This window comes from Oncorhynchus gorbuscha, linkage group LG07 (assembly GCF_021184085.1).
Source record: "Oncorhynchus gorbuscha isolate QuinsamMale2020 ecotype Even-year linkage group LG07, OgorEven_v1.0, whole genome shotgun sequence".
Lineage (NCBI taxonomy): Eukaryota > Metazoa > Chordata > Actinopteri > Salmoniformes > Salmonidae > Oncorhynchus > Oncorhynchus gorbuscha.
This window is the reverse complement of record NC_060179.1, coordinates 31,660,185-31,674,365: the sequence shown is the minus strand read 5'-3', so window position 1 is coordinate 31,674,365 and position 14,181 is coordinate 31,660,185. Positions and strand designations below refer to the sequence as shown.

The 14,181-nt window shown below is 47.3% G+C and overlaps 1 protein-coding gene across 1 annotated transcript in view; it reads right to left on the bottom strand.

Annotated features, from left to right (window-relative positions):
• The window catches only part of LOC124039800 (plexin domain-containing protein 2-like), a 184,894-nt gene that overhangs the window by 39,144 nt on the left and 131,569 nt on the right, over positions 1-14,181 (bottom strand). Inside the window, exons 5-7 of the mRNA XM_046356188.1 lie at positions 11,120-11,242; positions 4,842-4,960; positions 3,132-3,231 (exon numbers count right to left, since the gene is read on the bottom strand). Of these exons, the coding sequence (XP_046212144.1) occupies positions 3,132-3,231; positions 4,842-4,960; positions 11,120-11,242 (342 nt within the window). The remainder of the gene's footprint in view (positions 1-3,131; positions 3,232-4,841; positions 4,961-11,119; positions 11,243-14,181) is intronic.

Here is a 14,181-nt window from a genome sequence, read left to right as displayed (position 1 = left end):
TTCGCCACCATTCACGAGGTATATGAAATATATGATCAAATGTATGTTTTCAAGATATTACACTTCCAAAGGAGAGGCCTCTCATACAGGAAACCAATAGTTTACTTCAAGAGGGAGTACAGTACTACTGTTTGGGCTGTATTGTCCATTAAACCAAAATAAATAAAGAAGTGAACCCAGTAAAAGTTTGTGAGGAAGCTGGCTCAGCATTTTACAGTCTTTCAGGCTAGAACAGACAGAACTTTGCAACCGAATCTCCAAATAAAATGGCAGAACTGCAGCAACAGAATTATGCCATGGCTTGAAGCTTAAATGACACCATCTGGTGCCGTATCTTCGTTGTCAGTCCAAAAAAGTGTAGGCGTTAATTCTGAATGGTTAACGTCAGGGTTAAAGTTAGGGATAGGGTTAAATTTAAGTTTAGGCATTCATTGGGTAAATTAAGGATTAAGTTTGAAGTAGGGGTGCTGAGGGTGCTGAGGGTTAATTAACTAGGGGTTAACTAGGCCTTTATTACTCTTGTATGAGCAGAGAAAAATATACTCCTCAGCTGAGCGGAGATAAATACTCTTCAGCCCCCCCCCCACATCGCAAATGTCACCCTATTCCCTATATACTGCATTACCTTTGACAAGGTCCCATAGGGGATAGGGTGCCATTTGGGAGGCAGCTGAGCAGACTGTTTTCATCCAGCTGAGCTAAACATTAGAAAGACTGCATCAAAGAGGGTAGTATTTAACACAAGTCCTTTGGAAGCCCGATAACCCTCTATAGCAGGGTTATTTAACTCTTACCCTACGAGGTCCGGAGCCTGCTGATTTTCTGTTCTACCTGATAATTAATTGTACCCACCTGGTGTCCCAGGTCTAAATGAGTTCCTGATTAGAGGGGAATAATGAAAAAACACAGTGGAACTGGCTTTGAGGTCCAGAGTTGAGTTTGAGGGCTCTATTGTACCAACAAGAGTGTTGTGGGAGAGCTACTGTGGCTACAATCACAAGAGCACAGCTGAACACACAGTTTTCAGAAAAGTAGAAATAATCAACAACCACACTAGCACAACATTCACAGAACAGCTGAGCAGTAGGTTTGAACTCCCCATTATAACACCTAAACCCTTTATTACTGACCACAGTGGCTTTGTTCCCCCTATTCCCTATGTAGTGCCCATAAGGCTTTGGTAAAATAAAAAGTAATGCACTATGTAGGCATTGGGGTTCCAACGGGGAGTCTTTAAAGTTTTCTGAGCAGAGGTACTTATTACCCACGATTGAATAATTCCAGACAACGTCGAAATGTTATAAATAACAAGCTATAAAACGCTACGTGAAACAAATACTGTACATTCTTCAAAAGCCAAAGTCCTATGAACATATCATCAACAAGCAATTAAATGAATGATTTTTGCAGACTTGAAAATGAAATGAAAGCCCCAGAGAGGGTCTAGCAGTGGATGAAAAGGTTGACTTTCTCCTCTTTGCTCAACTGTCTTTGAACTTTAATGGCCCTAAATTGGAAGGAGCGTCATGCAAAGAGATAATTCTGGACCGCGCCCATGTAATCATTCCCATTCTGCCGTCTGAGAGGCCACAACAAAAAGGTTGAACTCATGCCCGCTTTGGCGTGAGGTTCAGATCTAGGACCAACTTCCCTTCCCCCAGTGGGAGAAATGCAGAACTGAACCGAGATCAGCACATAGGACAGGGGGGAATTTGGGGATTTCGAATACAACAAAAAGGCAGCACAGACTTTGAAAATAACTTATTTGTTCATCAAAATCAATTTGCGGGCCAGAAATGGGGCAGTTATTTTAGGTCCAATATATATCGGTCCAATATAATGATGGCTGTGGCCTGGAGTGTTTTTTTTTTAACCCAAAATAATATATCCTTTAAAATTCCCGAATGCGGCCCGCGGGCCGTAGTTGCCCACCCTTGGTCTACGGGCAACTTCACCGTATTTCAGCCCCACAAGGGAGGAGTTCTGAGAGGGGGGAAAAAAGTTGTACAGGTCATGTGATTGGCTTACTGTATGTATCCACTGCCCATCCTTTGGTGTCATGCAGTATGAGGTGGTATGTGATGGTATATACACATTCAAAAACTGAAGTGATGTTTGATGTGTGTGAGTGGTAAAAGGTGTAATGTGGTATGTGTGTACGTGATGTGTGAGTGGTAAAAGGTGTAATGTGGTATGTGTGTACGTGATGTGTGAGTGGTAAAAGGTGTAATGTGGTATGTGTGTACGTGATGTGTGTGTGGAGTAAAAGGTGTAATGTGGTATGTGTGTACGTGATGTGTGAGTGGTAAAAGGTGTAATGTGGTATGTGTGTACGTGATGTGTGAGTGGTAAAAGGTGTAATGTGGTATGTGTGTACGTGATGTGTGAGTGGTAAAAGGTGTAATGTGGTATGTGTGTACGTGATGTGTGTGTGGAGTAAAAGGTGTAATGTGGTATGTGTGTACGTGATGTGTGTGTGGAGTAAAAGGTGTAATGTGGTATGTGTGTACGTGATGTGTGTGTGGAGTAAAAGGTGTAATGTGGTATGTGTGTACGTGATGTGTGTGTGGAGTAAAAGGTGTAATGTGGTATGTGTGTGATGTGGTTTATGTGTATGTAGCGATGCAGGGAGTCGTGTGTGTGTGTGTGTGATGTGGTTTATGTGTATGTAGCGATGCAGGGAGTCGTGTGTGTGTGTGTGTGATGTGGTTTATGTGTATGTAGCGATGCAGGGAGTCGTGTGTGTGTGTGATGTGGTTTATGTGTATGTAGCGATGCAGGGAGTCGTGTGTGTGTGTGTGTGTGGGATGTGGTTTATGATGGTTTATGTGTATGTACCGATGCAGGGAGTCGTGTGTGTGTGTGTGTGTGTGTGTGTGTGTGTGTGTGTGTGTGTGTGTGTGTGTGTGTGTGTGTGTGTGTGTGTGTGTGTGTGTGTGTGTGTGTGTGTGTGTGTGTGTGTGTGTGTGTGTGGGATGTGGTTTATGATGGTTTATGTGTATGTAGCGACGCAGGGAGTCGTGTGTGTGTGTGTGGGATGTGGTTTATGATGGTTTATGTGTATGTAGCGACGCAGGGAGTCGTGTGTGTGCGTGCAGTAACACAGCACTCTCTGCATCATGGTGACTCACTGGGAATCTGTTGGATCCTGTGGACCACCACAAAGGCATCGGAGAGGCCCACCTTCACCGGGTGATTGACAGAGCTGATCTGGGCCACCTCGATGGGGATCTGGAAGAGAGAGGAGAGACCAGTGGAGGGGCATCAATCACCAGCCGCCACACCTGTCTATCTAACTGAGCTGCCTGCAAACAGACCAAACCAGGCAGAGGCCTAACAGTTTCTGATGCTGATAGAAGGCTGGGGTAAATGTGTCCCAAATGACACCCTATACCGTTTATAGTGCACTTCTTTTGACCAGGGCCGGCACTATGTAGGGAATAGGGTGCCATTTTGTGACGCAAGCCTACAGACAATGGGACTTCACTTACTGGCAAGAACAAAGAGCGTACAATCAACTCATCTCCCAAAAAATCCAATTAATAATTCCACAAAACAAGTCTGGCGGGCTCAAACTTGAGAATGTAGAGATCCTTGGAGAGACACACTTTTATTGTGTGGTGAAAGTGAAGTGAACACAGCAGTCCCCTTTACGTCTTTACATGAAGGTGGATGAGGTGAGTGTTTAGAGAAAAGTACTCCCTGATTGGAACGGAGAGAAAGAGAGAGAGAGAGAGAGAGAAAGAGAGATGTCGCGTCATGCCCTGATTGAGAACAGAGGTTGGAGAGCACAGAGCTTTATTTATCAACTCAATCACGGAGAGAATGTAATAAGTGCTCCGTCGCCACAGGGAAGAGGGGGTGAGGAATGAGAGAGCGAGAGAGAGAGAAAGTGAGATAGAGAAACGGAAACAGAGAGAGAGAGAGAGAGAGAGAGAGAGAGAGAGAGAGGAAACAGAGAGAGAGAGAGAGAGAGAGAGAGAGAGAGAGAGAGAGAGAGAGAGAGAGAGAGAGAGAGAGAGAGAGAGAGAGAGAGAGAGAGAGAGAGAGAGAGAGAGAGAGAGAGAGAGAGAGAGAGAGAGAGAGAGAGAGAGAGAGAGAGAGAGAGAGAGAGAGAGAGAGAGAGAGAGAAAGAGATGGAGAAGGAGAGAGCTGTGAGTGTGAAGAATTCCCTGCCCCTCACGAGCTAGGTGTGACGTGATGTCACTCCTACACCCCTATAGCTGGGTCAGCTGGCAACGTCACGGAAATGATGCGCGAGCATTGCAGAGGCCGTGTGCTGTTACCATTCTGAAAGCTCAGATAGCTAGCAACAATGACAAGAAGCTGCCATGTGGGGGGAATCGTAGGTGGCTCGTTTCAGCTGGTTTTTATCTTGTTCTTGATACCATGTCTTGTTAAGCTAATTATCGCTACCTAGCTAGCCAACAACGGTAACGACATATTTGAGAGAGACAACAAATACTCATTGTGCAAATGTATTTATGTTCTCAATGAACGTTTGGAGAGGAAATAAAGTGTGCATGTTGTCAACAATCCTTTGATTCTAAACGAATCCCTTCTGTTTTCCTCAAGGGTTGCGCACAGATCGGGTTTTGTCGCTAAGAAATCCACCCATCTATGGGAGATAGCTGGAGGGAGGAGCAGCGAGATAAATAAAGAGAGACAGTGAGAGAGGAACTAAGAGTAGCAGAAATAGAGAAAGAGAGAGAAAGAGGCAGAGGGGAGGGACATATAGCCTAGATAGGGAGCAACACAGAGAGAGAGAGAGAGAGAGAGAGAGAGAGAGAGAGAGAGAGAGGGGTATATGTAGATAAAGAGAATGAGAGAGAGAGAGAGACCTCTTTGTAGGCGAAGACGATCCTGCCGTCGCTGTGCAGTGTGGCCTGGAAGGTGAAGCTGCCCAGGTTGTAGCTGTCCTGCAGGTGGACATGGTCCCACTGGACTACCAGAGCAGTGCCTGGATGAGAGGAAGGGAGAGAGGGAGACTGTCAGAACCTTAGACAACCAAACAGGACCTCATAACCACACAGGACCATGCAAAACCACAAAGAACCACTTAGAACTAGATATAACTTACTTAGAACAACACAGTACCGCACAGAACAACACACTGTATAACCACACAGGGCCACACAGCACTACATATAAACACACAGTTCCACACAAAACCACTTAGAACCACACATGACCATACAAAATAAAATAGAACCACATACAGTATAACCACACAGGACCATACAGAACCATACATAACAGGTGTGGGAATCCTAGGGATAGAAAGTTTGTAGAAATTATAATGGACCTATAACAAAATCGGTCCCCAAAGAAGTCTATGCAGCCCCCTGAATTTTGAAATCCCAATGTGGCCCTTTGAGACAGAATTATTACCCACCCCTGATATATAACTACACATGACAACAGAGAACTACATAGACCTACATAGATTTCTATTAGATAAGAATTTGGAGAGCAAAACCCAGAGGAGGCAAGGTTCTTTAAGTTTCAAACATTGCCGGAGGCACCCAGGGTAGCCAAAATGAGTTGTGACGTGTCTTCTCTGATACCACAGTCTCACCTTCTCAGATTATAAAAGATACATGTACGCCTAGTAAATTCAGCAAAAAAAGAAACATCCTCTCACTGTCAACTGCACTTATTTTCAGTAAACGTAACATGTGTAAATATTTGTATGAACATAACAAGATTCAACAACTGAGACATAAACTGAACAAGTTCCACAGACATGAGACTAACAGAAATGGAATAATGTGCCCCTGAACAAAGGGGGATCAAAATCAAAAGTAACAGTCAGTATCTGGTGTGGCCACCAGCTGCATTAAGTACTGCAGTGCATCTCCTCCTCAAGGAGGAGATGCACCTACACTCGATCCCTCCGATGTCAACAATTACAGACCAGTATCCCTTCTTTCTTTTCTCTCCAAAACTCTTGAACGTGCCGTCCTTGGCCAGCTCTCCCGCTATCTCTCTCTGAATGACCTTCTTGATCCAAATCAGTCAGGTTTCAAGACTAGTCATTCAACTGAGACTGCTCTCCTCTGTATCACGGAGGCGCTCCGCACTGCTAAAGCTAACTCTCTCTCCTCTGCTCTCATCCTTCTAGATCTATCGGCTGCCTTCGATACTGTGAACCATCAGATCCTCCTCTCCACCCTCTCCGAGTTGGGCATCTCCGGCGCGGCCCACGCTTGGATTGCGTCCTACCTCACAGGTCGCTCCTACCAGGTGGCGTGGCGAGAATCTGTCTCCTCACCACGCGCTCTCACCACTGGTGTCCCCCAGGGCTCTGTTCTAGGCCCTCTCCTATTCTCGCTATACACCAAGTCACTTGGCTCTGTCATAACCTCACATGGTCTCTCCTATCATTGCTATGCAGACGACACACAATTAATCTTCTCCTTTCCCCCTTCTGATGACCAGGTGGCGAATCGCATCTCTGCATGTCTGGCAGACATATCAGTGTGGATGACGGATCATCACCTCAAGCTGAACCTCAGCAAGACGGAGCTGCTCTTCAACCCGGGGAAGGACTGCCCGTTCCATGATCTCGCCATCACGGTTGACAACTCCATTGTGTCCTCCTCCCAGAGCGCTAAGAACCTTGGCGTGATCCTGGACAACACCCTGTCGTTCTCAACCAACATCAAGGCGGTGGCCCGTTCCTGTAGGTTCATGCTCTACAACATCCGCAGAGTACGACCCTGCCTCACACAGGAAGCGGCGCAGGTCCTAATCCAGGCACTTGTCATCTCCCGTCTGGATTACTGCAACTCGCTGTTGGCTGGGCTCCCTGCCTGTGCCATTAAACCCCTTCAACTCATCCAGAACGCCGCAGCCCGTCTGGTGTTCAACCTTCCCAAGTTCTCTCACGTCACCCCGCTCCTCCGTTCTCTCCACTGGCTTCCAGTTGAAGCTCGCTTCCGCTACAAGACCATGGTGCTTGCCTACGGAGCTGTGAGGGGAACGGCACCTCAGTACCTCCAGGCTCTGATCAGGCACTACACCCAAACAAGGGCACTGCGTTCATCCACGTCTGGCCTGCTCGCCTCCCTACCACTGAGGAAGTACAGTTCCCGCTCAGCCCAGTCAAAACTGTTCGCTGCTCTGGCCCCCCCAATGGTGGAACAAACTCCCTCACGACGCCAGGACAGCGGAGTCAATCACCACCTTCCAGAGACACCTGAAACCCCACCTCTTTAAGGAATACCTAGGATAGGATAAGTAATCCCTCTCACCCCCCCCCCTTTAAGATTTAGATGCACTATTGTAAAGTGACTGTTCCACTGGATGTCATAAGGTGAATGCACCAATTTGTAAGTCGCTCTGGATAAGAGCGTCTGCTAAATGACTTAAATGTAAATGTAAATGTGGTCTGCACCAGAATTGCCAGTTCTTGCGGTGAGATGTTACCCCACTCTTCCACCAAGGCACCTACAAGTTCCTGGACATTTCTGGGGGGGAACGGCCCTAGCCCTCACCCTCCAATCCAACAGGTCCCAGATGTGCTAAATGGGATTGAGATCCGGGCTCTTCGCTGGCCATGGCAGAACACTGACATTCCTGTCTTGCAGGAAATCACGCACAGAATGAGCAATATGGTGGCTGGAGGGTCATGTTAGGATGAGCCTGCAGGAAGGGTAACACATGAGGGAGGGGGAAGTCTTCCCTGTAACACACAGCGTTGAGATTGCCTGCAATGACAACAAGCTCAGTCAGATGATTCTGTGACACACCACCCCAGACCATGATGGACCTTCCACCTCCAAATCGATCCCGCTACAGACTATAGGCCTCGGTGTAACGCTCATTCCTTCGACGATAAACGTGAATCCGACCATCACCCCTGGTGAGACAAAACTGCGTCTCATCAGTGAAGAAAACTTTTTGCCAGTCCTGTCTGGTCCAGCGACGGTGGGTTTGTGCCCATAGAAGATGTTGTTGGCGGTGAAGTATGGTGAGGAGCTGCCTTACAACAGGCCTACAAGCCTCTCTCAGCCTATTGCGGACAGTCTGAGCACTGATGTAGGGATTGTGCATTCCTGGTGTACCTCGGGCAGTTGTTGTTGCCATCCTGTACCTGTCCCGCAGGTGTGATGTTCGGATGTACCGATCCTGTGCAGGTGTTGTTACACATGGTCTGCCATTGCGAGGACGATCAGCTGTCCATCCTGTCTCCCTGTAGTGCTGTCTTAGGCGTCTCACAGTACGGACATTACAATTTATTGTCCTGTCCACATCTGTAGCATGCCTAAGGCACGTTCACACAGATGAGCAGGGACCCTGGGCATCTTTATTTTGGTGATTTTCAGAGTCAGTAGAAAGGCCTCTTTAGTGTCCTACGTTTTCATAACTGTGACCCTAATTGCCTACCGTGTGTAAGCTGTTAGTGTCTTAACAACCGTTCCACAGGTGCACGTTCATTAATTGTTTATGTTTCATTGAACAAGCACGGGAAACGATGTTTAAACCCTTTACAATGAAGATCTGTGAAGTTATTTGGATTCATACGACTTATATTTGAAAGACAGGGTCCTGAAAAAGGGACGTTTCTTTTTTTGATGAGTTTATATTCCAGTTAACAAAACTCCTTGCAACATACAGGACACATTTAATTATTTTTGAAGAATAAGGAGGAAGCTCACATGAAGTACTTTGCACTGGATGGGTGTGTGTGTGTGTGAGGGGGGGGGGGTTGAAATCATTTCAATATTCAAATAGTGTCCTTCTTTTTCGTTGTTGTCGGATATCAGTATTTTCGAAATACATTGGTGTTTTTCTTCAAACACACATTTTGAACCTGAGCACTGCTGCTCGTGGTAGAGGCTGGCGCTCTATTGCTGCAGCTGTGCCTGCAGAGGTTATATGGGGCGGTGTGTGTAGCGGGCAGAGGGAGGGAGAGAGAGCGAGAGAGAGAGAGAGACGCCAAGGCAACTCGGCTACAGCCAAGACTAGCTAACTTGTAGCAGCCACAACGTTATTCATCATCCCACATAACAGTGCCTGTCTTGACTGGAGTAGCGAGGCTGATTGAAGCCACATGCTGCGCAGCCTACCTGTTGGTTGCTCATTGTAGCCTTCACGCTGACTTTTAGAGCTTTTTTGTTCGTTTTCTGTTCCATCGTTGCATTACGTTAGTGAACTCTCACGCCATTTGCTGCACATTGAGCCTCTTTGATTGGACAACATATACAACAAGACAGGTGAAGGCTACCGGTCGTTTGGTGGGGCGCACGTGCATGTCAGAAACAACACTGAAAAGTTTGTTATTTTATTCAGTGAATCATTTGAAATGTCATGGTATATCCTTGTATATAACAATGTTACATGGATATTGTCACTTAATTTAGAAAAAGCAATCTGGTTAAAACAGGCCTGTTTTCTCTCCAAAAATGTATTTGAATACTAACATCCCGTTCAGATATTCAAATAACCACGCACATCCCTACCCTGGGTGCAAACCTCACGTTCCTCCCCATGCTGTTTTGATTTAGTGTGGACTTTGGAGAGCTTTTGGATGTGAAAGTGATGCCTTTGCTCTCCCATGCAGCCAGACAGTCATTTGGCCAGGAGCCAGAGCAATAAAGGTTTGTTAACATAAGTAATCCATTTTTCCATCACACAGCCTGAACCTCTCTCCCGTCCAAAGTAAAGTGGGGATTTTGTTTCTCTGCTGACAGCTAAATGGTACTGCAGCTGTAGTGCTACAGGAAACCCCATAATATCCACACCTGGCCTCCAGAAGGCTTATGCATGAGGCTGATGCTACAGGATTCTCCATGACCTGGCCGGAGCATGGGGCCGCATGCTTGATGTAGAGAGGACAGGAATCGAGGCAGGGCATGTCAGTGGCCGCGTCCCAAATGGCACCCTATTCCCTATAATGGAAATTGGGGTGCCCCATTTGCCCTGGTCAAAGGTGGTGCACTGTATAGGGAACAGGGTGCCATTTGGGATGCAGCCAGCGGTTGTCACAGTAACCCTGTCTGTTCTGAATACTCTCTCTATCTGACTGAGAATGGGTCCTGGCTAGAACATTGTACGGGGGGGCTGGGAACGCAACGCTACTCTGCTTGGATTCTGTTTTGGCTGGGGAAGGAGGGAGGGAGAGAGGGGGCAATTGAGGGTAAATTGAAGACGTGTAGAGGTAGACAGAGGTATAGGTAGATTGGAGGGGGGAAAAGAGAGTAGTGTGGCTACTCCTTGTTGGCCGTGTGAGTTCCACCAGTCAGCGCGATAAAAGGTAAGCCTAATAGAAGTCCGGAGCCTACTTAAAATGCATTGAGTTCAGGGAGAAAGCAGCCGTGCTATCTGGGGCTCCCTCTTCTAAAAATACACACTGGGTGAGAATGAGTGCACTGCACAAGCTGGCCTTGTTTTTCCCTAAAATGGCTTATATGCTGCAGAAAGTTAGGCAAAAGAAATCTCTCTCGACACACTGGGAATAGTGTACTAGTCGGCAGGGGGACGATGACTGCATAGGGCTCGAAAATGTTGAAAACACATAGACACAACTTCGTACAACGTTGAATACTTCTTAAAGTGCGAAAGAGAGGCTGTCAGTGGGTCCCCATGGGGGGCTACATTTAAAGTAGACGAATCAGGTTTTAATTGGATGTGTATGAGGTAGAGAGGCGAGGCTGAGGTTCCCGTCTACATGCAGCCTTGGCAGGCCACTGCCTGATGGATGGACTGGTAAAAGAGCATCTAGGCTGGGTATCGATCAGCTGCCACACTGCCACACCCATGATGGAAAAGGTCCACTGGAAAAGGTCATTCAGCTGGTCAGTCACTAGCTGCGTCCTAAATGACACCCTATCCCCGAAACAGGATATAGGGTGCCATTTGGGAGGCAGACAATGATTTAGGGAGATTTGCTATGGAGGCCTAGATTCCAACCATAAGATTTGACCTTTCCCCACCAATAGTCTGTGCGTCTGGCGCAGTTCGTCATGTGCTCCAGCATGCCTTTGAGAGCCATGGGTCTCAGCTTTTGCATCTGGCAAGTTACGCACTTCTGTCAGACGTGGGATCGTGTAGCTGGAGTTGCTAATATCTTAAGGACAGAGCACAGAAAAACTAGGGACTGAACGGCACGTACCATTGTCAAAGTAGATGACGGTTGAGTTCCTGGAGACACTGGGATCAAAGTTGGCCATGAGGGGGGCGATGTACTGGGTGGCCGTCAGCATCCTGTGGACCACATCGCCCGTGTAGATGAACCCTGAGGAAGAAACACAGAGCAGATAGTACTCATTTTCTACGACAGTCGCCACCACGCAACAAGTCAGCATGTAAACGACTGAGGGCCTACTATTATATCCCACTCGTTCAAGGTCTCTCTCGCTCTCACATATCAAGGTCAGACAGGTGCTGCCCCCTTTCGGGCCAGGTGCAGTCCAATAAACCACTGAACTTCAGCAAGTCAGGATGCATGTCTGTTCATCTTTCCACACGTTTACAAAAATGGTCCATCATATCCCCGCTGACCCCCCCCAGCCACTGGCCTCCTAACCCCCCCACCTGCATCAGCTGCTTGGTCCTGCTGATTAATTAGCTAATTATATTACATACAATAAAACCTGAAGGGCTTCACAGAGGAAATGCTGATTTGGCGGAGTAAATTCCACTCATCATATAATGGAGTTTCTCAGTCATGTTCCCTGGCGAAGCTTCCCTCTCTGCCTGACAGTCTCAAACCGGACACGCAGGCACGCACGCACACACGCACGCACGCACACACAGTCAGTGACAATAAGGACTTTGTTAAGGGCTTCCACTCAGTTCAGTCGCACAACAAGGTGGTGTTTGTATGACAGGTTAGTCACAGAGGACTGTTTCTTCTTCAGCCATTAGAGACAGTTAGAAGGCTGGCGAAAAGGTACGCCTGCTGCTTTCTCACTCAGCTTTTCCACAGTGTGTGTGTGTGTGTGTGCCTGTGTGTGTGTGGGTGTGTGTGTGTTTGCCTGTGTGTGTGTGTGTTTACTCGCATCGTCTAAATACAGCTCTATCAGAGAGGACATCAATCGAAAAAAAGTTGTCCTTTGTTGCTCAGTTGGTAGAGCACGGTGTGTTTGATTCCTGTGACCACCCATACGTTGCTTCGGATGAACGCATCTGGCTGAAACATTTGTTCAGCAAGAAAAAGCGAGAAAAATAAATTGGAAGGGGGGGACCTAAACAGTGTTCTTCAAAAGGTCACTCATAGCTGCAGCCATTTCACTGCCAGTTCGTGTCACCATATGTCTTCACCAACAGCAGACGGGCTGGAAAGAAAACAACACATTACGACAGAGGCCAAGAACACGGCCCCTCCCAGTGAGAAATCAATCCTGTCCTTAAGGGCCGCACAGTCAAGTGCAGCCCCCATCCAGATGTGTGTGTGTGTTTGTACGCATATGTGTGCCCCCACCCAGTGCAGTCAGCAGAGCACAGAGCTGTGGAGATACAGGAGAATGGGAGGATAGAAGGAGGAGGGGGAGTTGAGTGACTACAGTAAGGTATTGTCAACAGACTGCATAATTAGCTAAATGAGTCCAGGCAACTGAGAACTTTGTTCAGCCAATGGGTTTTAGTGTTTTAGCAATTGAGAAAAACTGTAACAAGAGATAAGAGGGTGGAGGTTTGGGGCCTCTCTCTCTCTCTCTCTCTCTCTCTCTCTCTCTCTCTCTCTCTCTCTCTCTCTCTCTCTCTCTCTCTCTCTCTCTCTCTCTCTCTCTCTCTCTCTCTCTCTCTCTCTCTCTCTCTCTCTCTCTCTCTCTCTCTCTCTCTCTCTCTCTCTCTCTCTCTCTCTCTCTCTCTCTCTCTCTCTCTCTCTCTCTCTCTCTCTCTCTCTCTCTCTCTCTCTCTCTCTCTCTCTCTCTCTCTCTCTCTCTCTCTCTCTCTCTCTCTCTCTCTCTCTCTCTCTCTCTCTCTCTCTCTCTCTGTGCATGCTGGGTGTTTTTTGGAGTTTGAGTGTTTGGTGTGGAAAGCTCTATCCTAACTAACTTTCTTGATTCTATTATTTTCTTTACATGTTATTTTCTATGGTGGAGGGTTAATGCAATATTTGTTTTTAGCGGTATCCAAAGCTTTTTATTTCAAAGTTAGGGTGGAAGAGGACAGAGTAACGTTCCGGGGGGTTGCAAGGTCTAGTGTGCGCAATGGCTTCTCAGCCTAGCGCGCAGGAGACGCTGTCGATGCAGCATGGATTCAGGTGTGTTCCTGAGAACGGAGTTAAGGTGGAGGAGGTTCTGCTCGCGGTCGGTGAACAGGTAGGAGCTGAGTTTATACATTCTGCTTCTAGAATGAACAAGGCTGTGGTTGTGTTCATGAAAAGGGCTAATTTGGTCGGTAGGCTAATTGCTAGCGGAATATTTGTAAGGGATGTGTTGGTGTCAATTTCACCTCTCTCTACCCCTTCAACAAGAGTTGTAGTGGCAAATTTGCCTCCGTTTATTACGGATGATCAAATTAGGAAAGAGCTGAGTCGTTTTGGTAAGTTTGCTAGCGGTTTCCGTGTACTGTCAGCAGGTTTTCAGGCAGATGCCGTTAAGCACGTTGTTTCATTCAGGAGGCAAGTGTTTATGTTTCTGAACAATAATGAGCAACAGCTAAATGTGCATTTTAAAGTGAGGCATGGGGAGGGGCTCTATGCAGGTTTTGCCAGCACAAATAGTCTACGGTGTTTTGAATGTGGGGATTTGGGGCACAAGAGCTTTGCGTGCCCACATAAAGGCCATAGACAAGGGGAGGGTACGAGCGCAAGGGGGGGAAATCGAGGTCAAAATGCAGGGGGTAAGGAGATGCAGACAGCAGAGGCTGGGCCTAGTCAGTCTAGAGATGGTGGTGTAGATGAGGCTGGGCCTAGTCAGTCTAGAGATGGTGGAGAAGCAGAGGCTGGGTCTAGTCAGGCTAGAGATGGTGGGGTAGCTGAGGCTGGGCCTAGTCATGCTATGGAGGGTGTTGTAGCTGAGGCTGGCCCTAGTCATGCTATGGAGGGTGTTGTAGCTGAGGCTGGCCCTAGTCATGCTATGGAGGGTGTTGTAGCTGAGGCTGGCCCTAGTCATGCTATGGAGGGTGGTGCAGATGATATTGCGTCTAGTCAGTTTATTCTAGTGGATGAGGAGAGTATAGTGGGGAAGTGTAAGAGACTAGGGGGGGAGAGGGTGTCAAGAGGAAAAA